Source organism: Pseudophryne corroboree, chromosome 1, assembly GCF_028390025.1.
Source record: "Pseudophryne corroboree isolate aPseCor3 chromosome 1, aPseCor3.hap2, whole genome shotgun sequence".
Classification (NCBI taxonomy): domain Eukaryota; kingdom Metazoa; phylum Chordata; class Amphibia; order Anura; family Myobatrachidae; genus Pseudophryne; species Pseudophryne corroboree.
In genome coordinates this window covers 649,386,260-649,412,492 of record NC_086444.1, presented here as the reverse complement: position 1 = coordinate 649,412,492, position 26,233 = coordinate 649,386,260, and the positions used below count along the sequence as shown (strand labels likewise).

The 26,233-nt window shown below is 42.1% G+C and overlaps 1 protein-coding gene across 2 annotated transcripts in view; it reads left to right on the top strand.

Annotated features, from left to right (window-relative positions):
* Positions 1 to 7,071: 7,071 nt before the first annotated feature.
* RNF38 (ring finger protein 38) overlaps positions 7,072 to 26,233 on the top strand; it is a 514,010-nt gene continuing 494,848 nt past the window's right edge. The window contains exon 1 of one of the 2 annotated variants that reach the window (XM_063914635.1): positions 7,072 to 8,745. In XM_063914635.1, coding sequence (XP_063770705.1) covers positions 7,932 to 8,745 — 814 coding nt within the window. In that variant the 5' untranslated portion in view covers positions 7,072 to 7,931. The remainder of the gene's footprint in view (positions 8,746 to 26,233) is intronic. The other variant, XM_063914636.1, reaches the window with a different exon arrangement.

Here is a 26,233-nt window from a genome sequence, read left to right as displayed (position 1 = left end):
CATCTTCCCTGAAACTGCTCCCCCTGGGTGACAGCACCCCAACCTCTGAGGCTCACGTCTGTGATTAGCAGAATCCAATTCTGAATCCCAAACCTCCGACCCTCAACTAGGTGAAAAGTTTGCAACCACCACAGGAGGAAGATCCTGGCTTTTGGAGACGGACGAATCCTCTGGTGCATGTAGAGATGCGATCCGGACCATTTGTCCAACAGATCCAGCTGGAAGGGCCTCGCATTAAACCTTCCGTACTGAATCGCCTCGTAAGAGGCCACCATTTTCCCCAGAAGGCATATGCAGAGATGCACCGAGATCCAGGTTGGCTTCAGGACAGCCCAAACCATCGACTGGATTACCATTGCCTTTTCCAAGGGAAGGAACACTTTCTGCGACTCTGTGTCCAGTATCATTCACAGGAAAGGAAGCCTCTGTGATGGGTCTAGGTGGGATTTTGGTAGGTTCAGAATCCACCCATGATCCAGGAGTAGTCTGGTTGAGAGAGCAATGTTGTCCAACAAACGCTCCCTGGACTGTGCCTTTATCAGAAGATCATCCAGGTACGGAATTATGTTCACTCCTTGTTTGTGGAGTAGTAACATCATCTCTGCCATCACTTTGGTGAACACTCTCGGTGCCGTGAAGATACAAAATGGCAGGGCCTGGAACTGGTAGTGACAGTCCTGCAGTGCAAACCGTAGATAAGCCTGATGAGGCGGCCAGATCAGAATATGAAGGCACGCATACTTGATATCCAGAGACATTAGGAATTCCCCCTCCTCCAGACCTGAGATCACCACTCTCAGAGACTCCATCTTCAATTTGAACATTCGTAAATATGGGTTCAACGACTAGAGGTTCAGAATTGGTCTTACCGAACCGTCCAGCTTCGGTACTACAAACAAGCTGGAATAGTAACCCTTGGTTTGTAGATGAGGTGGAACTGGAACAATGACCTGGGTCTGTAACAGTTTTTTGTAAGGTTATTCCTGCCTCTTGTGAAACTGGTAAGCCTGATTTGAAGAATCTGTGAGGTGGAAGCTCCTGGAACTCCAGTCTGTAGCCCTGGGATATAAGGTCTATGACCCAGGGATCCTGGCACGATCTTGTCAAGATGTGACTGAAGAATTTTAGTTGGGCTTCCACTCAACAGACTTCCACGCATCGCGGTCCACCATCATGCGGAAGGTTTTGAAGAAGCAGAGCCTGAACTCTATTCCTGTGAACCGGCAGTAGCTGGTTTCCATGGTTTACCTCTAGCACTTCTGGCGGTGGCAGAGGAACCTCTGGCCTTGACCCTAAACTTAACTGTCCGAAAGAACAGTAAGTTGGACCCTGAATAGGCCTTCCAAGCTGGGGGAGCTGCAGAAGGTAGGTATGTGGACTTATCCGCAGTAGCTTTGGAGATCCATTTATCTAGTTCATCTCCAAATAAGGCCTCGCCTGTGAAAGATAGGCCTTCCACACCTTTCCTGGAGTCTGCATACGCAGTCCACTGGCATAGCCTTAAACCCCTGCGTGCAGACACTGCCATAGCTGTAGTGCATGCATTAAGCAAGCCTATCTCTTTTATGGCTTCCACCATAACGTTTGCAGAGTCCTGTATATGTTGCAGGAGCAAAATAATCTCCCCTTGAGGCAAAACATCTAACCCCTTAATTAGATTACCCAACCATTTAGCAATGGCTCGCGTAATCCACCCACATGCTATAGTGGGTCTCTGGGCCACCCCTGCAGCAGTATACAAAGATTTGAGTGTAGTCTCAATCTTACAATCAGCTGTATCCTTTAGGGAGGCTGCCGCAGGAACAGGTAACACTATTTTACGTGAGAGCCTGGAGACCGATGCATCCACTACTGGTGGATTCTCCCATTTTTTCCTATCCTCAGGAGAAAAGATGATAACAACTGTTTAGGGATTTGACATTTCTTATCTGGATTAACTGACGGTTCCTCAAACAGGGTATTTAGTTCCTTTGACACAGGAAAAGTGGCTGAGAAGTTCTTCTTTATATTAAAATAAGATTCCTCACTCTCCTTTATCACATTATCAGAGATATTCAGAATTTCTCTGATAGCTTCTATGAGAGCCCCTATTACCTGCAAAAGAGTACACCTCCCCCACCTCCATTTCTGACCCCTCATCATCAGAGTAAGACTTCAGGATATGGGCCAAAGTACGTTTTTACAGACATGTGGCAGGGGACTGAGATGCTGGTTTGGGTACATGGAGTCCTTTTTCATAAACTCAGTCATAGATTGTCTTAAGTATTACGTCTCTTTCTCATTCCGAGATAACTCAGTAGAAATGGAGGAAGTCATTCCCCGAATGGAGTCCAGCCATACTGGTTCAGCCCCACTAGCCTGGGAAGGGGCACTTTACTGAGTACACACTAGTGAACCCCCTGGAGAAGAGGAACACTGTGTTTTACATGAAACACATTCTTTGCTTTACATACTGTAACAGTGACAGCGCACACACACATGAAAAGGTTAAATGCACAATTAATCCAAAAAGATCCCTTCCAGGGAGATACAGAGAGAGTATGGAACCAGCACATGGCGACGTAATCACTAATGCCAAGCTTAGCCGGGTTGCAGGCTAAGCACCTAGATTAAGGACTTAGTACACTAATAACCGCTCCCCCCCTGCTATGACCCACTGGTACCGCTGAGGTAATCTGGAGTCTCTCCGGAGGAGCTGCGCGTCCCTGTCAGTCAGTGTCTGTGTCAACTTCAGTTGGGAAAATGGGGCCTGTGAGCTGCTGTATCCACCCCTTTAATGGTGCGCGGTCTTCCCGCTCTTCTTTATACTGACTGTATGTGTCTATGAGCATAAATTGGAGATAAATGCCTTTTATGGCTTTGTTTCCAGTCTGGGTACTGTGTCCGTGTTCAGCATCTGTGTCTGTACACAGTCGAGAGATGCAGTCCGTCCCATTTAGAAGCCGTGCGTCTCCGTACCCTCATGCTGCCATAATGGCTGGCGGCTTAGTACTCACCACTCTTCATTCTCCTGGCTCTGTTAGGGATGGCGGCGTGCTGCGGGAATGTACTCTCGCCGTGGTGGGGCTTGCAAATAGTTCCATCAGGAGCTAGCGTCCTGTCAGCGGAGAACGGGACCATTAACCCTGAGAGAGGTTGGGCCGTCCCCCCCCCCCTCCCCCCTAAGTCCCACGGAGAAGGAAGGCTGGTGCCATCCAGTCCTGCCTGGAAATAACAAACTTTAGAAAATAAATGCAGAAAACTCTTCAGGAGCTTCCAGAGATGTGACCAGCTCCTCTGGGCCCATATTCTAAACTGAGTCTGGTTGGAGGGGCATAGAGTGAGAAGCCAGCACACCTAATCAAACTTCTATAGTGCCCATGGCTCCTAGTGGACCCGTCTATACCCCATGGTACTAAGTGGATTCCTAATATCCCCTAGGACGTAAGAGAAAACACATTGGCCCCCACACTTAAGTAAAAACACACTGACCTCCACACAAGAGTAACAACACACTGACCCCCACACAGGAGTAAAAACACATTGGCACCCCACACAGGAGTAAAAACACATTGGCACCCCACACAAGAGTAAAAATATATTGGCACCCACACAGGAGTAAAAATATATTGGCCCCCACACAGGAGTAAAAATACATTACCCCCACACAGTAGTAAAATTGCCCCATGCAAGTAAAAAAAAATAGTCTCCCACAAAAATATATATATATTAAATTGTCTCCGTCGCCGCTCCTCATCCCTCCCCATTCCCCATATAACACGTCAATAACACCGCCACACACTACCTACCGAGCAGGCAGACAGGTGGAACAGCAGCTCCCTATGACAGCATGCCATGACAGACAGTCGAATGAAGAGAAGCAGCGGCGATGGGCTCGTCACAGCGTGCGGGTGACATCATGACGTCACCGGCGCGCCGCACTACTGGGAGCTGGTTAAGTTTAGTTAAGTTGGTTGTAATCTACAGGGAGGGGGTCCATGAGCTACCGGTAGATTGCAATCTATCTTTTGGCCACCCCTAATAGTTGTTCAACCCCCTACCCCTAGTATGTGGTCAGCCCCCAGAAAATAAAGATTCCTTATCACTGCACTAAGAAATCTTTATTCACTAGAATGTTTGATTTCTGAGTCCCCAGGACATATCGGAGCCCATCCCCGCAGCTCAATGCGATCACATTACTTCCTCCTTTGTCCCCTTAGCTGTTTTACTGCGATTACGCAACCTGGAACCAACAAAGAAATCTGTGAAAAGTAGCCCATATGATAGAAATGGCGTTAACAGGCAGGGCCAAGGGATCTTGTGCGCTCCCTCCTTATTACATTTTGGAGATATCTACTGAGGTTCCTCTTTATTACATCTTGGTGATACTTAATATATGCAGCAGGTACTCCCACAAATATACTTTAATAAATAGGCCCCCTAAACCATCATCTCCTCCCCACTACCAAAAACTGCTTCAAATCTTTGGGTTCAGTTGCCACTGCTTTTGTGGGTATTATGACTGCATGTGCACTAATGGTTATATAGCTTGTATCCTATATTATTCAATGTTTCGTACTGTGGGGCTCATTTATCATTAATCGCATATTCAGTGCAATCTGGGTGCAATATTAGCACCCGGGATCCCATTGCAATATGTCAATGTACTGTGCCAATGTATCATTGAGCGCCCATAGGGCTCTGAAAGGAGCCATCCTTGCAATGTGATCAGTATGGAAGCGGGGCTACTGTGCATGTGCGGAGGGGCTAGCTAAGCCCACCCCATCAGTACTCACCTGCTCCCCCGGCTGCCGCCAGTCCCCGCATCGCCAGGCGCGCCCACGTGGTGTGGCGTATCATCATTGGGCGATGCATTGGACCAATGAGGAGTCACTACGTCACCCATCCCAGAAAGCCATGCGGCAGGTTATTTCAACCGCTCTGTGTGACCAGCAGCAGGTTGTTCCCGGGACATGGCAGGAGGAGAAGGACTGCTACATCTGGAGGAGGCATTGGGAGAGCCATACCGCAAGAAGTCCCTCCGCGGACGGACCAAGTGAGGCTTTCTTCAGTGAAGATTGTTTTTGTATTCTGCTGTCCCCCACGCCACCCCCCACTATACCACCAGCGTCGGCGCTAGGTTGCATGCTCCATCCACCAGCACCCCACCCCCATTGGTTAGGCAGACCAAAGGCCTGAACTGCAGATGGCACTAGGCCAGTGGTTCCCAAACTTTTTTTAATCATGGCGCCCTAGAGTATCAGAATATTTTCACGTCACCCCTAGGCTAAAAGTTTCTATGAGAATTTTAGAAAACAATAAGTAAATTATGTTTATGTGTCATCCTTAGTTTCTTTAGTGTGTTGCATGACAATATTTGCTTCTGTTTGTCCTCAAATTTTATAATTTGCAGCCACAAGCACTAGTTTTGTCTTGACCAAAAATAGTTTTAATTGGTCCTGGACCACCAATCCAAGGCACCCCTGCTAGTGTCCTGAGGCACCCCAGGGAGCCTAGGCACACAGTTTGGGAACCACTGCACTAGGCCCTTTTCTCTATTGTCCAGCATTATTTGGTTACTCAGGTAAGTTGACAATAGGCCACAGCACTGTAAAATACTGCGATAGGTCGCTAGTACTGTGATACGGTACCAAGCCGAGGAGCTGTGGTAGGCAGTCAGCCCACATCAAAGGTAGGATGCGGTAAGTCCGCGGATCAGCCACAGTCAGGCTTCCATTATTCCCATTAATGGTAGACTGTCGGTAGAGTACTGCTTTGTGTTGTTTCTAAGGGTTGTACTGGGATTGTGTAGCTAGACTGGGTTAGGAAGTGCAATGTTCATCTTGTGAGCGAGAGATAGTGCCACTTTTGACTGTAGCAGAGGTCAATTTATGCGGGTGGCGCATGCTAGGGACCAGCAAGTCAGTAAGGGTGCAGGTGGGCTGCTGTTTGTGTTTACACCACAGGTGTGGCGAACAGGACCAGCCGCCTGGCAAGGGTACAAGGTCACCATTGGTAAGCATATTTTGTGTCATTTGTGCGTTTACCTTTCCCCTCCCTTTCCTCTGAGCATTTATGTTTGGGTTGTACCCCAGTACCTCGCACTGAAGGGGGAAACCAGCCTGAGGCCAAGAGTTTCAATGATGACCAGCCACTGACACCAGTGGAGGTCATCAACACCCAGGGCATTGGGTTTCCCATACCCATCACAGAGATTCAACGCATCCGCTTCTTTGGCAGAATCATTCCTTCTCCAATCACGTCTGTCTCGAGTCCCAGAATCGTCAAGTGAGGCACCATTGACAACATGAAGGTGGGAGTAAGTGGTGAGTGAGGTGGGTACTCGACATGCCTGCAAGGCAGCAGGCACCCACACCACACTCTTACACATGCGTGTTTCATTACCAACACATGCACAGCAGCTATTTCTGGTTAGGGTTCAGGGGAAACCCTCTGCCCGCTGCATATGTGGTGTGTAGGCCATAGGCTACAGTGGGTTACCGCCATCTTCAGATGTCAGTAGCTGCAAGGCCCAATCTTCGCATTCCACAATTTCATATATATGCCAGCGTTGCATCCCCCATGGAAACCTATGGGGGGGGGGAGCGGCTAACGGCGGGAATGGAGGGATCAGCAGGTATCGCAGATATATGCTGCTGTCCCTCCTACAAACATTCAGGTGATACTAAATATTTGCGGTTAACCCCCGAAAATGTTTTTATTTTTTGTTGGGGAAATAGCCACAAGCATTTTTTTTATAAATAGAGACCCACTTTTGTTTTGTTATGTAAGCACTGTTTCGGTTTATATAAAACGCTGCGGACCCCTTGTGGTGTAATATAAATAAAGGATAATAATATAGTAAATGCAAAATGTCATAAAGGAGACCTCCCACAGTTATATGGCAACATAAAGTTTTCACGAACAGCATAGGCAAGATGACAATGAGGAGATGATCAGGAGTGGGAGATATTGTTGAAGACAGAACAACACAATATAACACTGATCTGCTGCTGCCCGTCCACTCTGAGGACTAGGCTGGTGCGGAAGTGGAGGCGCTTGGAGCTCAGGCTGCTGCTGTATGAATATGCTGGGCCGATAGGGAGAGTGTTTCTCATGTCTCCCCCAGCTCAGCAGCAGCGCTTGTGACATCACTCAGAGCAAAGGGAAGAAGTCACCCAGCGGGGAATCCTCAGCAGCAGGGATCCCAGGAGGACAGAGTACCCGGCCGCTGCACGTAGTGCAGTACAGGGGAAGAAGAAGAGAAGAATATAAACTGAGCAGGCACATATCCGCCACTGAGGAGGAACACACACAACAACAATAGGCGGCCCAGGACCAAGTGCTGCACTGTGCCCCTGTGTCTGTCAGTGGGTGTCTTATTTATACTGACTATATACAGGGAGGACGGAATCTTCCTTATCCTGCGATCCTTATATTATTCCTCCCAGCCACCCCTTCCCTAAACCATTGCTTCTCCTTTCCAGCCAGCGGAGGGGAGGAGGTGGGGGGAGTGTATTGTGCTGGATGTAGTGTCGTTCCCCTTACTGCCTTGTGGATTTTGGAAAGAGCCACGCTTGTGTTGGATGTTGTGGTTACATGTAGAGGCTGCACCTACACACACTGCTCCGGGCAATGAGGGGACTTCGCCACTTCTGGGAGTGCAGTGCACTTTGGGGCAGTGAGGACCTGTCATCTGCTGTGGGGGACTACTCTCTGCTCCTGCACTGTTACCCCTGCTGAGAGGGGCCGCTTCCTGGCTTATTCCTTCACACTGGGGGAATTGGAATGGCACGTCCCTGCGGATTATTCTCGGACTGAACTGTGCCCAGATATGTGCCTCACTCACATGAATGCCCTCCTAGCAGCCGCACACCACTCTGGAAGCACAAGGGGAGTTGCAGAACCTTCGATTTAAAATTACTTCTTTGATTTTTTTTTTGTTTGATTGGATGCGTGCCACATATACACACACACACAGTGTTTATATCTGTATAGATCCGTCAGCTGGCATTCTGTCCACCGGGGAGGTGATGCCAATTGCCTCCGGCTCAGTACAGCCCACCCCTCCGGACTCCAGCCTCTGTACTCAGTGTCATCCGGTCCAAGCAGACAGGCTCCGGGACCCCAAGCAGCAGCAGCAGCCGCCAGTGGGAGGCGGTGACAGCGGGGGTGGTGGAGCAGGAGGTGGGCTGTTGCCGTTCCCGATTTGCCTCGATCCCAGGCAGGCTGTAGCAGGGGCCGAGGCTGCAGCGGCGGCGGCCACCAGCAGAGAAGCTGGGCTCAGCAGTAGCAGCAGATTGCTGGCTCTCGGCTCTGCCTCCTCCCAGCAGTACCCTCCTCTTCTGCAGCTCACCCCGTCTTCCTCCTTCTTCCAGTCTCTCTCCTCTGCTTCCTCTCCCCCCTCATCTCCGCCACCTCCTATTGCTCCTTCCTTCCTATTCCCAGCTTTCCTGGAGCCCCCAAGGACTAGATCCAGATCTAGGTCTGGATTCATGATGAACCAACAGCAACAACAGCAGTTGCATGGCATGCCTGGGGTGCACCACTACCACCACCACCAGCTCCAGAGCCCACCACCTCTCCCCCATCTTATATCCTCTGCCCTGCGAGGACCAGGTATGGACAGAAATGACAACAGCCCCCCAGAGGGAGCGCGACAACCCCACAGCCCTCCATTAGGTACAAGAAGGAGAGTAAACAGTCCGACAACCCATGACCACCGTCACCACCACCACCATCACCACCACATACTGTCCCCAGCAGGTAGGGGTGCATGTTATTACTGCCAGTTTCCAATTTGCCATGAGAACTATTGTTGTGAAATATGTGTCTGACAAGTTTACAGTGTTCACGAAGTTTATGTATTACTGCTGGGTACTGTCATTGCATGGCACGTTAGTGACCAGCCTTACTCTAGCTCCAAGTTATGTTTGCAACTGTACACAGGAGATCATGGAAGGTAGTGAAGGAGTTAAGTATTGGTAAAGCTGGATTTGGAGGCAGGCATTGCAGGGGACGACTGGAAGGTAGTGGGTTGTATGTGGCATGTTAGTATGCAGAGTAATGGGATTAAGCTATGGAGTGATGGCTTCATTGGGTTGAGAGGACAATGAAGGTGAAAGGATAAGATAAGAAGGTTCTGGGCATGAATAGGTTAAATAAACATTTGTTTTTAAAATATGTTTCTAAAGGGAAAGGATGGACGTGCAGGGGTTAAAAAGGGAGCCAAGGCACGGTGCCTCTCTCCTCTTCCTCCTGTCATACATTCCTGTAATGCTGGGCACATGCATTGTGGGCGGGGAAGGGGAACAACATGGATGTGACTGTTGCTGTAGTGTGTGTTCTTATGTAGAACTGCTGGTCACATCCTGCAGAGTTGGCTGTGTTATGTAAAGGGCACAGTATTACTGATGGGCTGCCCACAGCTTACCTACATCAAACTGTCAGGAATCTTGCTGCAGCATTAGTGGGGGCCCAGGTAATTGCTGATATAGCTATGGACCAGTATAAAACCTCTAGTCCTTATTCCTGTATGACCCCAGACTTATGTTCCTGTCAGGTCTTTCTGGTATTACCTGCATGAGCATTGTGTTAGCTGTGGATGGGTCAGTATATGGAGAGATCTGTAATCCCCCTACTTTATCACTGTGACAGGGACATATGAGGACATATTCAATAGGGCAGAATTTACCTCAGTGCTATCCAAGTGTTTCATAAAGCAAATGTGATAGATTCATACATCTTTGGTGCCATATTTCAGAATTGTTTCCATGGGTGCTATTAAAATTGTCAGATACTGCTGTCCACAAGTTAAGAAGCTTTGGTAAAATTATTTAATCCAGTTACTAAAAAAACACCATACATATAGGCATATAGGTAGGTACTGTATATAAGTATGTCCTGTGTGATGTAGGGAATATAAGATCCAATGGGACAGGCACCAGTATGAATGTTTCATAATTTTTGTAATGTGCTGCATTGTGTGTTGGCGCTATAGGAACACACACTAATAATATAATAATAATAATAATAATAATAATAATAGTAATAATAATAATAATAATTGAGCAATAGAGTTGTGTTCAGCATGGATACAGACATCACACCTCTCCAATCTGACAGCTTGTCTGTATAACCAGAAGGTACTCAGCTGCCTGCCTGAACATGTGACTGACTGACAGGTGTAAAAGAACTGTATAGTACAGTTGTAAAATAAGGTACTTCTGATAGCTGATTTGTCCTTCTCTAACAAGCCCAGGTCTAATTTATGATACATTGTATGCTTATGTTGCAGGCATTCCTGTCTGTTTGCCAGCTGACATATCTTCTTGCTTATTGAAGCATCTGTGTGTTTGTAGCCGGACAAGCAAACTGAGCATCTGCATGTTTGGCAAATAGATATGTTTTCCCTAGGACTGGCATGTAAACATCTCAGTGAAGGGAATGTGTGAGGTCATAATTACTGTAACAAAGATAATTACATTAAGTGTTACAGTTATCCTGTAGTATCCTATGTTTTAATGTACAATTGTATTGTGAATTCTTGTACGGCACTGCGTATTACTTGTGGCAACGTTTAAGTAAAAGATAGTAGTAATATAATAATAAAAGTAAAATGAGGTGGTGGGTATGTTATATATTTCAAAGGAGAAAGGGATATATGTATATATATATATATATACATATATACTGTATATAAAGGAAGGTAATAGACAGTGGCACTCAGGGACTTCAGACGTGAAGGATATCTTTAAACAAAGTCACATGTCAAAGCCAACGTTACGGGGCGCGTATCCCCTTTATCAAGGTGTGCTAAAGGGGCTACGTGCTACGTTGGCTTTGACATGTGACTTTTTTTAAATATATCCTTCACGTCTGAAGTCCCTGAGTGCCATTGTCTATTTCCTGCCTGTACCACACCATTTGCAGAGGGCTCTGGGGCCAAGTACAAGCTAGTAAGTGGAGTGCCGGACTTATTTGCAATAAAAAAAAAAAAATATATATATATATATATATATATATATATATATATAATTTGGATTTCAGATGTAAACAATTTTGTATCCAAAGTCCATTATCCTTTGAAAAAAGTAATTCCTAGATTTATTCTTCTATCAAACAGTTTTTTTTCTTCTGGTTTTACAATTTTTCGGTTCTTAATTTAAAACTGGTATTTTGCATTCACAACTCTAACTGTAAGCAGCACTGAGTGTGACTTTTGTCAAGTTTTAATTGCACACAAGACTTAAATGATACTTTTGAACCAGGCTGTCTCAGTAAAATTATTATTGTAAATACAACCATTATTTTTAGTTAACCAAAGTAATCCAGTGTTTCAGAAAGGTAAATGATACAATGTTCCTGACAGGTAAGTAGTATGTGGGGAGTAATTTCCAAAGAGTTAGTTATTTAGGTATGCAAGCCCCAAATTGCATTATATCGCAAACCATAGCAACACTCTGATCTCTTATTCAGGGTGAATATTGGTATTTTGCAAAATTCACCATTTTATGAAGCAAATTGTCACACAAATATAGTGGTATGAAACTGCAACATTGTAAACACATATTTTCTGCTGTGAGACCCTTATTTATATTTCATAAATAGACCCAGTGTTGTTTATGCATAAAAGGCAAGTACCACCAATATATGATGTATGGCGTTTGGCAGTTTAAACTGTGAATTAAAACTGAGGGGGTAGTTATCAAAGCTTGGAGAGAGATACAATTGTAAGAGATAAAGTACCAACCAATCAGCTCCTAACTGTCATTTTTCAAACACAGCCTTTCAGTTTTATCTTTTTCTGACCTTTGATAAATACCCCTGAAGGAGAGACACACTATTATATTTTATGTTATTATGTAGTATTTTAGAAATAGTAAAAGGTATTTTGAAGAGAAGTTTTAAGTAACTCTTTGAGGGCCTTATAGTATAAAACTTAAGACCCTGAGCGAACCCTGAGCGAACTGCTCAGCACACATCTCTCCCGCCGCTCAGCACAGCGCGATGTCTGAGGGGGGTACACATGAGTGATCTGTGCTTAAAATCTAAGCAATCTAGTCAGATTGCTTACATTTTAAGCATGGATCTCTCCGTGAGTACCCCCCTTTAGGGACTAACTCAGACCTGATCGCAGCAGCAAAGTTGTTCTCTAATGGTCAAAACCATGTGCAGTGCAAGTGGGGCAGATATAACATGTGCAGAGAGAGTTAGATTTTGGTGGGGTGTGGTCAAACTGAAATATAAATTGCAGTGTAAAAATAAAGCAGCCAGTATTTACCCTACACAGAAACAAAATAACCCACCCAAATCTAACTCTCTCTGCACATGTTATATCTGCCCCCCGTGCAGTGCACATGGTTTTGCCCATTAGAGAACAATTTTGCTGCTGCGATCAGGTCTGAATTAGACCCTTATAACAGTGTGGTACATAACCTTTAGCAGCAATTAAACTGTGTACAGAAAATATGGGAAATGGCACTTGATTACTGTCCCCACAGTCATTGCTATACACAGATGTCTGCTGTTTTATTTACCAGTTCAGTTGTGTATGGCTGTAGCCATTGTCTGAAATTTAATTTTTAAGCAGGAACAATTTAAATGAATAGAACATCTAGATTTTGCTTTGCTTTTGAATCTATGCTGACCTATAGACTTTATATTTTTAAGTGTTTGTTTTACAGCTCTTGTTTCCTTTTCTCAAGTAGGAGTCTATTTATGAAGCTGAGAAAATCCCTTTCTCCAATACTTTCACTGTAAAAATTACTTTTCTCAGCTTCTCTCAATTTCTCAAATTCAAACAATGAATTCAGAGATAACTCCAGTTCTCACGTTTGTACTGTAGCAATCCATCAAGCGACAACTAATAAAGATTTGTGTCACTAGTTAAAAATATCTTGAGGTGATGTTATCTATACCCAGCAATGGTGAACCAGGGAAGCTGAAGAGGCTTTACTCTTTCCCCTTTGGGGCAAGCTGCTATACTGTGTGCATACATGTCTGCTGAAAGCATTAAGCCTTGCTGAAGAGTGGGATTTTAGCTGGTGTTCTTCATGGTAAATACTAGTGCAACTAAAGTCTGTATTACTGCGATAAGTGGTAAAACAGATAATTCAATAGTGGATATTGATAAAAAGAGCCATTATTCTTGTAATATAAATTGTTACAGCAATGTCTTAGTGTTAAACTGAACAGAACTAAGCTAATCTAATGAAGCATGGTTTATTTGCATTTAACTTTGATTTTAGCATACGTTATAAACATTTTTCAAATACCAGTGCGCATTTAGTTTAATGCTTTTTGTTACTTTGCTCACCATGAGGTGTAAACAGAGCACACTTGCTCACTCGCTTTTAATGTTCGCGATACTCCCAAATTTCCTGGACTCCGAGCAAGTTGACCACCTTCCGGCATTGCTTCATAAGAGAAATAGGCGTAGCAGAAAATGATGATGTAATTTTTAGCAAATCCTACAATTATGGCCTCACCCCCATTGCACATGAGGGAGCAGGGACAAAATAGATAGAACCCCTCTGGGATCTACAAGATGAGGCTCATAGGTAAGTGTGACACAGCAGTGCAGCAAGTTTGGGTAGGTGCTGCTCTATCTCTCCTCTATGAACTTTAAACTATTGCAGTATATCTAATTTAGGCCATTTATATTGGCAGGCTATATGGTTTATTTATCAAGTTGCAATTTATAAAAATTGCCGTTTTCCTGCTTTTTTGCCTGAGGGATTTAAAATGGCAATTGTATTAAGGGCAAAATATACCCATCACACCAAGTTTTGCCTTTATCAAAATTGCCAATTTAAATTCCAGGGCAGAAGATATAAGATGTGAATAATTGTTTATCCTCAGAAAGGAAACACATTCTGGCAATGGGCTGAACACCAGATCTGGTTTAAATAGACTGAGCTGGTCATGTGAGCATGGCTGCTGAGAACTGGTAGGACTTGAGAGATCACATGACCAAATTCAATATGACTGCACCCATGCAGCCAGACTGTTTACATCTGATGATGCAGTGCACAGGCATGTTAAAGACAGCCAGGCAGTGGCAGTTCCAGAGGTAGGGCTGCAGCACAGTCCAAAATTCAAATAGGGGAGCCACACCAACTCCACCCCCCACCCCCACCCAAACGCTGTCAGATTTTGCCATCTGGGACTCACTGGCCGTTGGTGTGGCTCCACTATTTGAATTTTGAACCCACCTCTGGAGTCGCCACTGCAGTCAGAAGATACACAGATCACAGGGAGACAGTACCATCAGACATGGTAAGCGGGGCTAACACCACAATATGTGACACCTATAAGATAAAAGTAATTCCAGGGTTCTTTAACAGACAAGAAACATAAAATGTTCCTACCTACCTAAATTATATGTTACCCAATGTCTTTTTAAGTGAAGTAAACATTTTTCTTACCATTTCGTTATGTCAAGGTTTGCCAAATTAAGAATACAGAAAATAAGTACCTGTGTGTGTGTGTGTGTGTGTGCGCGCACATATATACATATGTGTATATATATATATATATATATATGGTTGGACTGGCCCACAAGGGTACAAGGAGAAACCTCCGGGGTAACCCCACTGCCTGAGGCCCCACCTCCTCCTCTAGGGATTAGATTCCAGACTGTGCACTTGGATTGTACATTATGCATATGCAGAGGCGGATCGCCCATAGGGCTACCAGGGACGATTCCCGATGGGGCCTGTTTTGTTTGATGACATGTGGTCCTATTTATAGACATAATGAATAAGCTGCAAAATAATTTGCATATATGAAAATTACTTTGCCACTTAGCCTGTGATTGCAGATGATCTAGTGTATGCTCTGCCTGTCTGCTTGGCTGACATATAGGATTGAGTAAATGGTGACTGGCATACGGTTGGTGTAAGAAGCAAATAATTTTTTTTATCTTCTAAAGAATGATATAGTTTCCTAAATTCTAATGGTGTATCATATAATTTGCTCATAATGTTTAATTTTATTTCATTTTAACTTCCCACTTGATGCTGGATATGCTCACTTGCTGGAAAGTCTTGGGGGGAGGGTGCTGCTGCCTTGGCCCATGGCTAGACCTCACACCTCTGGTGCTGCCCATGTGAGGCCACTAGTACAAATTTTTCCAGGGCCGCATTTTGTTCCCAATCCGCCCATGTGCATATGTTACTTTATACTACACAGGGCTATGAGGTATTTTCTACAGTGCATTGCTGTTATTAATCTGGTACATATCATGGATGCACTAATATTATTTATGATATATATTTATGAAAGGTTCCAGACCATGCACTCTAAAAGGTCATCCAAACCTTTGTGGCAGCTGGCCCCGTCGCCTCTAGAAACTGTCCATATTCCTACCATTGCATTCTCCGGTGGGCCCTTCATGCCCCAGTCCAACACTGTATATATATATATATATATATATACACACACATACACAAAAAATATACCCTTTCTCGCACTGAAGGGCAGCAGCTCACTGGAAGAGCCCCTGTTAGTTGGCACTTAGAACATAAACATAGACAATAAAATCAAGAGTGCGCTGAACAAGATGTTTTGCTGACTGTAGTGAGTCCAGTTCAGAACTCTCATTTGCAGGCCTTCTTAGTTTGTCTCGACCTTAAAGCGTCTCCTCTCCACAACATTAGCCTGTAGATATACCCTCTGACCAGAATGAATCGCCCAAACATTAAGACACTTGATTAGTAAATGGTTAAATTGGCAGTAAAAGCAGTAATGCTCAATAAAAACAACAAATTCACATAGATATATAATGACATTCCATGTATACACACCAAATGCACAGGTAATTTTTTTTTTTTTGACAGAGTGACGCCACCCTCACATAGGAAATACGTGAACTTCAAGGGTGGGTATCTAAGCATTGGGTGGTAGAAAAATATTGATAAACCCTACGCGTTTCATCCAGATGGACTTCTTCAGGGGTAAGTGATTGCTAAAAGATTCTTAGATCCATGGGTCTCAGTGTATAAAAAGAATCCAAAACATGGAACTGGCTTGACACGCCTAATAGTAGGGCCTCTGATTGTTCATTCGATATAGCAGAAGAATGTTATTGCTCAAACGGGTTACATAAAATAAATACCATAATGTGAGGGGGGATTAAACCTCTACTGAAAACAAGGTGTGTTCAAAACTTGAGTAATTATTACTCTGGGCTTCCACAATTTCATAATAATTTAATTTAGAGAAACTGGGTGAGTTGGATGTCTGGGCTCAGATCTAATCACAAACTTTAGACTGACCAAGTGCTTGTAGCTCACAGAGTAGGAGATCCAATTATTAGACGTGTCAAGCCAGTTCCATGTTTTGGATTCTTTTTATACACTGAGACCTGTGGATCAAAGAATCTTTTAGCAATCACTTACCCCTGAAGAAGTCCAGCTGGATGAAACTCGTAGGTTTTATCAATATTCTTCTACCACCCAATGCTTAGATACCCACCCTAGAAGTTCACGTATTTCCCATGTGAGGGTGGCATCACTCTGTCCAAAAATGTTTACCTTTGCATTTGGTGTGTATACATGGAATGAAATTTTATATCTATGTTAATTTGTTGTTTTACTGAGCATTCCTGCTTTTACTGCCAATTAAACCATTTACTAATCAAGTGTCTTAATGTTTGGGCGACTCATTCTGGTGAGAGGGTATATCTACAGGCTATTGTTGTGGAGACCCATTAAGGTTGAGACAAACTAAGAAGGCCTGCAAACGAGAGTTCTGAACTGGACATACTACAGTCAGCAAAACATCTTGTCTAGCGCACTCTGGACGTGAGAGTGCCGCCCTGTTCGCTTGATTCCTTATTTTAATTTTTTTGCCTATAGTCATTTGTTTCTAGTTGTGTGTTTTTATTTGATAAATGAAGATACATGTAAAGCACACTTACATGATGCAGCTCAGTTGCTATGAAGCTTTCTAACAGCTCTGCTATAATTTTAATTATACAAAAAAGTGTTACTGTTACATAAACAAAAGAATCATGAAGTCCAGAAATAACAATAACTATAGATACAGGAGTTATTGGTTAGTGGAGGCCAATAGGTGTTTTATAGCTTTCTACAATACTGTACTGCATTGTTGTACTAAACATAATACTTTTTTGATATCTTGCATTTGTCAATAAAGCACTATGCCAGCTTCTATTCATGACAATAAACACAGAGGGATAATGACTTGCAATTTGTTATTTGTTTATTAAATGAATATTGAAAAACAGAGTTAAATAAACTGCTTTTAAGGAAAATAAAATAGGCTGTATTAGATTTTCCCTTTTCTCTGCTACAGATTTTCCTTGGCTAGCCAGCATCCTGTCGGCATTTTATTCTCTGATTAGTAATGCTTGACTACATGAAGTTGTGACACACGGCTTGAAATAGTGACACACGGGTCCTTTTCATCTACTGTAGTTGACATATGTCAGCAGAACATTTTACCAGTAGACCAATAAGAGGCTAAGACAGTTGACACTGCAGCCTCTGAGCTGTTCCTAGTACCTGCGAGATCCTTTGGCATTTTTTGTGTCATTTCTCCTAGTACTTTGTCTGCAAGGTTAGAACCACTTATATTCCTTACTTTATTATATTTTTTATTTATTTGTCAACATTTGTTAATCAATATTGTGTTGCAAAAAATATACAAAACAGTATATGAGAGCAGCTTGTAACACTGCTTAGTGAATCATGCCATTTTTAGTCACATAGCAACCGAAAATGAAACATAATGTCTTCAATTAAGTTGTTTTTGGTGTGCACAATAATTTAGATTTTTCTTCATAACCAAGTTAGCTGTGTTAATTCTGAGAAAAATGACAGAGACGTTAAAACACTAGATTGTGGAATATTGCAGCTGCTTGCTGACAGTATTATTTAAATTCAATGTGAGGCTTTGGACTCAGCAGTAATAATTAGCACCTTACATTTGTTCTCTGCAAAAAAGCAATGTGACTTGCTTCTGATAAAGCTTATTGCTCATTTTATACCATTTGCAAGTATTTGTTAATTGCTAATATTACTCTAAATATTTTTATAGCTAATTTCTAATAAATGCAAAAATGATAAAATCTTTGAAAGTAAATGTTGAAATTAAACACATTTCAAGTATAATGGAAAATATTTACAATTTAAAGGTTATTGTAAGTCTTATTTTCTATAAAAGATCTGTTCAAATGTAAACATATGATTCAAACTACTTTATCACTTATATATGGAGAGGGGATATTCTAGAACAGTGGTTCTCAGACTCTGGGGGTAATTCCAAGTTGATCGCAGCAGGAAAATTTTTAGCAGTTGGGCAAAACCATGTGCACTGCAGGGGGGGCAAATAGAACATTTGCAGAAAGAGTTAGATTTGGGTGGGTGAGTTCAATCTGCAATCTCAATTGCAGTGTAAAAATAAAGCAGCCAGTATTTACCCTGCACAGAAACAAAATTACCCACCCAAATCTAACTCTCTCTGCACATGTTATATCTGCTTCCCCTGCAGTGCACATGGTTTTGCCCAACCGCTAAAAAAAATCCTGCTGCGATCAACTTGGAATTACCCCCTCTGTCCTCAGAACCCCACACTGTTCACATTTTCCAGGTCACCCAGCAGGTGCACTGTGTATCACCAACTGTCATATTTTAAAAACCCACAGGTGACCTGGAAAACATGAACTGTGTGGGGTTCTGAGGACCGAGTTTGAGAACCTGTGTTCTAGAATGATCGCAGACTGAACACCTAGATTATTTGCATGTCTCACCTTGTATAATGTAACTTTAGATTCTCTCATATGCACGTGTTATGGCCAAGTTGCCTATTCCTTGATGTTATCCATTATTTCAAGAACTAGAACTAATTAAAAAAACTACTTTCATTTTTTAATTAATCAAACCCAAAATATCATAAATGTATTCAAATATCCTTGGCAACTAAATATTTTTTTGGCTGTGTAATAATAATATAGTAGTATTCTTGGCAGAATAGGGTGTAGTGAAGTAGTTGACTTCTTTAAAAACAAAATTTATTAACATAATAAATTACCATATCACAAAACATTCAATCACATGTGTTTACACATATTAATCCATAAATTCATCTATGTATGCACAAATTTAATGTTAGGTAATAATTCTTTCTGCAGAAATGAAAGATAGTTGTAAGCAAATACAGCATTTGTGTATCCGAGAGTAGTGTTAATAATCAGTGTACATAAAAAAAAATGGTAAGTGAAAAGCAAGCTACCGATCCTTTTATGGTAGCAATTATTGATAATACAAATATTTCATAACCCCGCATGTGAGTATTGTTTAAACCAGCAGAATAATTACCAGATGATCTAGCTGGTTAACAGGAAATCCCCTATAGTCCACTAGAGTAGATCTTTCCCTCTTTTTCTACCATGGTCCATTTGTGAAAATCTTGTGCCTTTAATGCATCTGTGGTCAACGTTCCTACTTGTGTCCGTTAACAAATAAGTTCTGCCTGCTACATGTACTTGTGTGATATACAGTGTCCTCCCTCTGATGCGTTTTGTTTTGATAAACCATACTTTTTTAAAGCGTGTTAGTATGTCTGCCTTTTATAGAACAGATATCATCATACATTGTTGACAATTGTCCCTCATTTCCAGGGACAGTCCCAGGTTTTAAACATTGATCTACTACTCATTACAATTACTTTTTTTTCCCTTTTCAGTTGACATTTCAGACTATAGTCCTCTTCTTTGGGCTTTATATGTTGATATTCAAACAAAATGAAGCTGTCATGACATGATAAGGATTGTAGTGCCCCACGTTCCACAGAGTGTTATGCGTGTTATGACATGTTTTGAACATACTTGCCTTCACTAATTCCTTGGTCACCCTTCCTGGATCCCTCTTCACATTCTACCCAGATTTTATTGCTGTGCAACGTGATATTGGGCAATGATGGCACAAATTATGTGGTCAAGCCCCCAGCACTTGCCCCTTAAACTTCTTCTTTTGGGATTTCTCAGAGGATAGTCCCCAAATTACCTATTCTTGTTTTGGTACTGTTCTTTTACAGTTTTGTTTCCCGTTATAAAACGTAATGAAAAATGCTGGCGCTTTAGAAGTAAATAATAATAAATAGAAATGTCATTGGAGTGTTTTGAATTGCTGCCGACTATGCCTGCGCATGTTAGTTTATGTAAGGTATGAGAAGGTCAGCAGAATGGTTTGGCTTGCTCTTAATATGACACGTGTTTATGATGTTCTGCATCATAACATTCATTAATATGACTAAGTCCTGCTTTATCACTTGATCAGCAATATCTTCAAAGCAAATACTTCCAACCAGTGACCACAATTTCGTAAGCAGCCAGCAAGGTTTTGACATAGCTGTGGTTGTGTTTTGTGTATCAAGAAGAACTACTGTATACATTTAAGTTGCAGAATCATTTTATTTTCTGCCCAATCCGAAACACAACATTAATGCCAAGTGCACCACTGCAGCGTAACAGAGCAGCAGTGAACCTCCCAAATTCCTGGCCCAGTTGGAGTGGTGGGATAGAGGTCTCAAATCAGGACAGCTGTAACCATTGATGGTTATACCACTGGATAATTAAAATGCTGTCAGAAGCTTCGGTAGGCAACCATTTGATGCCTGGCTTTTCGATGTCCAACGCTACATCAGGTCTATAGAAATCCTTTATTAAAATTTGTGGTCTGCAGACAATTCTACTGGTCTGTGCTGCAGAATTGCCAACCAGAATCTTGGTTCTTATCATGACGCTATTTGTTAATTTGAGTCTTGCATTTTACTTTAATGAGATTTTGGTGGGATTAGATTGCATTCAGTATATAATGAGATTTATTACATTTGCAGTTGTATTGCTCTGGAAAGAAAATGTATGTTTTTTCCCCCCCAAGCAATCAACCTACCTGAAGATTTAACTAGTCTAATTAAATGTATTCAAATTTCAATTCATGCAATGTAATAATTTTAGGATCTATTTCTGGATGTGATTGTTGTTGTGTTCTTCAGCCACATACATCAGTGTTATAAAGTAGATATATGCAGTCTATAATGTGCCAAAGTTCAATAGGTTTATTCATGTTTAATTTTACTGACATGTGTGAAAATAATTCAAACTTTCAACACAACTTTAGTCACGAATAACAAATTATTAATATTATCATTATTATACTTTAATGCTAGTGTAATAGTATGATAAAACACAACTATGCATGATCATTTCAATATTCATTTTTATAAGTTATCATAACTGAAGGGTCAATATATTTAAATATAAATAAAAATATTTTTTTAATGTTTAATAATTATTTTAAATTTTTGTGCTGGCATCAATGATGTAACTCTGGTTGCTAAATGCAAAAATTCCAGTTTTTATTTATGACAATCACATGTATCCCACTTCACATTTATGTTTTGGTGTACTGCAGAGAATACCATAAGCACCTGCTGAGAGTTTGTAAGGGAGAGGTTAGAGGAAGTGAGCAGTTTCAAGTATGCAGGGTTCCATCATGTGTCTGCAAAAGGAGGAGTGGAAATAAAGGTGAGGCACAGATACGATGTAGGGACAAAAATTTTGGGAGCATTGAAAGGTTTTTGGAAGTGCTGGGCTTTTGCAATGTGTGCTGAAAGGAGATTGCATATTCTTGTGATGTCACTATTTTTTCTTTGTCGCATTCATTCCACAATAGTGTGAGTGTGCACATGGTATTCACATTTTGCCTTGATGTTGTGTATCCTTAATTTATCCTTAATTTGTGTTTCCGACAAGTGTTCATTTGGTGGCTCAATATAAAACATAATTGGTACTCTTGGCCTTCCTGATATTAAGGCATGTTAATTTTTAAATATTGCCATACATACAGTTGTAGTGCTTTTTGCATTTTTAGGCCTCCGTTTACTCTTAAACCTTTCATAGGAGTAAGAACATCACTTCTTGTAATCATACTTACGCGCTTTTAAAAAAGCAGGGAGATTGTGAAAGTAACACCTATGAGCGTGTCACTGAAGAGGGTGTGTATTGCTCTGTCATAAAACTGACTTATGTCTAATTGTAAATAAGCCCTAAAGCCGTTCCATGGACACAAAGCCATGTAACCATCAGTGTGCTCTGGGGAGATAGCCATTTTCAGGGCTATCTCTACTAGCATCCTGGGCGTAATTCAGATCCTGGAGTATTTGAGGCACATTACACAAAGTACCGATGTTTGGTACTTTATGCACGCACAAGACCTGTACTGTACATATTCAGTACGTGTCCTGTGTCGTTGGACACACAACAGCTGCAAACACCTGTAGATCGACTGTCTGCAGCCGTTTGGGGGCAGTGAGCGACAATGGTCTATGAACTTTTTGGGGGAGAGACGAGGCAAGGATCAGAAGATGGACGGAGCTGCAGTAGCCGCCTTGCGTGACCCCCATACAGCGATATCCTTAATTATTACTTTAATTGTTATTATTATTTTTATTATTAACAGACATTGACCCCCACAATAAAAAAACATACACATTGTCCCCCCAGAAATAAAACACACAGACATTGATCCCCACAGGAAAATATAAAACTCATTGTCACCCATAGGTAAAAATAAAACTCATTAGGCTCCCACAGGGGAAAAAAACATTGGCCACCAGAGTTAAAAAATAAAACACATTGACCCGCACATAAAACAAAAACAAATACTTGGCCCCCACAGAAAAAAAAAATACAAATTAATTCCCCAAACCCCCAGAGTAGACTTATCTGACCTGTCAGTAGAGAAATAGCTGCAGCCAGTTGGGTGGCATATGGCCCTGCAGGAGGTGCTGGCTGGGGTTGGAGAGGTCCCGACTGCCGAGAATACACCTGTTGCTGCTGTTGATGGGAGTATCCCCTTTGGTGCTGATGATGACAATGATGATGATGGGAGTACCCCCGTTGGTGTTGACGCTGGGAGTACACCCTCCTCAGACTCCCCCAGCAGATCTGCCCAAACACCAGCAGCATGGCAGGTAGAAGCAGCCTAGCGGGCAGTCAGTCTCCAGTGTGAGCAGGTACCTCCGTACCTTGGCCAGTTACAGGACTCGGTGAGGCTGATACACCTTGGTCACGGTGTGGTCACTCCGGATATCCAGGACGGGGACTGCACAAAAATGAAGATCTCCAGGTGACTATTTTGGGGCAGCTGGAGGGGCAGCCAGAGGTGATGTCCTTCCTGGGGAGCAGGGAATGGAGGATAGGCAACTCAGGGCGGCAGCATTGGGTGGTCTCTTGGGACTCCAGAAACATGGTGGGTACTGTGAGCAGTATAGTAGTCATACTGTACTGTTTGCTCTGCACCGGGAAAGACTGATTGTGTGCCAGTCTGCAGAGAAAATACTGCACTGCCCAGGATTTACTGTGCCCCCTATGGGGTCGTACCACCGTTCGACCACTACACTGGAATAGCCCTTGAGCCAGCTTTGCCCATTTTCTTGTAGTACACATACTCCTTTTTCTTCTCCCCACTGTTTCACGGTAAGAGATGACATCATCACTGTTGTGCACACACAGCCCAGCTTCATGGAACATGCAAGATTTTTCCAGAAGTCAGGGAGATAACCAGTATATCAGAAATTCCCCCTTACAGTCAGGGAGAGTTGGCATGTAGGCCTATGTCTTGAATGCTGCCTTGGTATGTTACAATTCATAGCTGATAAGGACAAGGCTCTTTAATAACTCCAGATTATCCCAATTGTCTCTTTTTAGAAGAAACAATCCCAGTTGAGGCTATGTCTCAATGTTTGTCCTTAATAGGCAGCTGAGTTGGGAAGCATAGTAAAGGAGCGGTGAATCTGTGCTGCATGCATCTGCCATGGTGCATGGGCCATTTAAAAAAAAAAATGTTTTAGGGGAAGTAAAAGGTATGGAGATGGTCCAGTGCTTCAGAAGCACTGGTTACTCCCCATGAAGCATAACCACACACCCTTCTTATGTACAGTGGCGCATGCACCTTTTGTGCAATTACCCAATATAAAAAAAGTGACATAATACAAATGAACAGCCAGTTTATAATAAATGTTAAGCCATTAAAATCACACAATTATGTGAATAGTAAATGCTAGTGTGAACAAGGTCACTGAAAATGTAGAGGCCCCAGATTGTATGAAACCTCCCAGTCTCACCTCCTTTCATTTTACTAGCTACGTCTGAAGGCACATCATGCTAATTCTGCCATGTTAATTCTACCTAAAGACTGGGAACAAAATAAATCTGGGGCACCCAGTTAAAACCTAATTGCAGCATTAACACTAAACAAATATTCTCTAGCAACCAATACACAAATTTACCAAAGGCAGCTTAGAGAACAATATAACAGCAAGGGCATCTGTGTTGTAAAAGCCATACTTTAGGGTCTATTCATGAAGCAGTGAAAAGAGTGGAGAAGTCAACCTGTGGAGAAGTTGCTCATGGCAACCAATCAGCTGCTCCGTACAATTGTATAGTATGCAAATGTAAATGTTACGTCAATACTGATTGGTTGCCATGGGCAACTTCTCCACTGGCTCACTTCTCCATTCTTTTCACTGCTTCATGAATTCATGAAGAGACCCCAATCTCAAAACTGGATATTCTTTTTTTCCAAATGCTAATCTTGGTTTCAAACTTAAGTAGTTTAGGTATCCCCCTAACACTGTATTTAATCTGCTCCACTTATATATATATTACATATATATATATATATAAACACACACTGTATATACATAGACTGTGCTAACTGGTTTTGTTAAGTATGCACTCTTCATTTCTTCATTTGTATTCTACTTTATTCTCATTCATCTGTGAATGAAAATATTTTATATTATTAAGGCATATTCAGTTGATATCAGGTTGCTTTAGGGCAAACCAGCTCTTACAAGCTAAATAGTACTGCAAATCGTATTGCTGCATGGAGGTAGAGCCTAAATGAATTCGTAGGTGAATGCTACAAATATTCTTACATTGGATCTAATTGACTTTGTCATTACATTACAGAGTATTGGAATGCCAGCCAAATCAATTTTGTCAGGCCAAAGAAATCCCCTACTCTTTGTGTACAAAATAGCCAGAGGCGGTATGTTAATGCTTAGAAGATAATTGTGAGAAAAACTAGAGGGGCCTAGTGCTATATTCATGTAAGCAGAAAATAGACCATGGAAAATAGCTACAGTATTACCTTTTTTCGCTTTACCTTCTTTATTTCATAATCTACTATATTACATTAAAATCTTGCTGCACATAGCTATCTTTCAGATTATATTACCACAATACAGTCTCTCATGTTTTAAAACTAAGCACTGGAGAAAGTATACATTGAATTATTCCATAAATATGGGCATCATGACATATTTTACTTTGAGTCCTTTGTGAACTATTTATCATGTTTGTTCCTGAAACTAAAAGGAATATTTTGCAGTGTGACCCTGACAGAGGCAGTAGTCAGGAAAGTTACAATCTGGTTTGCTAAAAATAAGGCATTTAAAAAAAAAAAAAATCTTCATTCTGGTTAGAATGGGAACAAGGTGTGCAATTGTACAATTGTTCACGCTTTGACCTTGACAAAGAGACACTTTTCTTCTAAAGCTACACAGTTGGCAATATGGCCAGACGCTGGCATCTCTATGGCATGCAATGCTTTGTTAAATAGTTGGCAGTGGATCAGCTCTTAGATCTTGTACCAGGTAGACATACCACTTTGCTTCATTTCTCATAGATACTCCAAAAGCAATTGCATGTTTCAGTGCAGGCACTAGTTATTGCATATTTGAATTATGCCTGTTTCAGTACGGAGAAAGTCAGCGGCTTTAACCTGAATGTTCAGCAATATTTTCCTCACCTTGAGGTTTTTGTATTTTGATTATTGTTGTTGTTATTATTATTATTATTATTATTACTACTACTACTAATACAGCTTATAGAGCAGCTTATAGATATTACAGAAAGATAGGGAGTGTACCAACATGACACCTGAATTTTTAAATGTATGCTACATCCATTAAAGTTATATCTTTTGTTTTTAGATGTAGTCCTTGTGCTCTGAGCTTTTAGCTAGCACAGAACACTGAGTACACAGTGCGATGTGTGCTGAGTGAGGAAAAAAAACAACATACGCTCACTTCACCCAGCGATGAAGTGAGCCATCTTACTAGATTTAGCCAATTTAGAGCCAGTGATAACGGCGTGCAGAGCCGCACATCGCTATCACTATGGGCATACGCACGGAGCGATATGTGCTTAATTTCT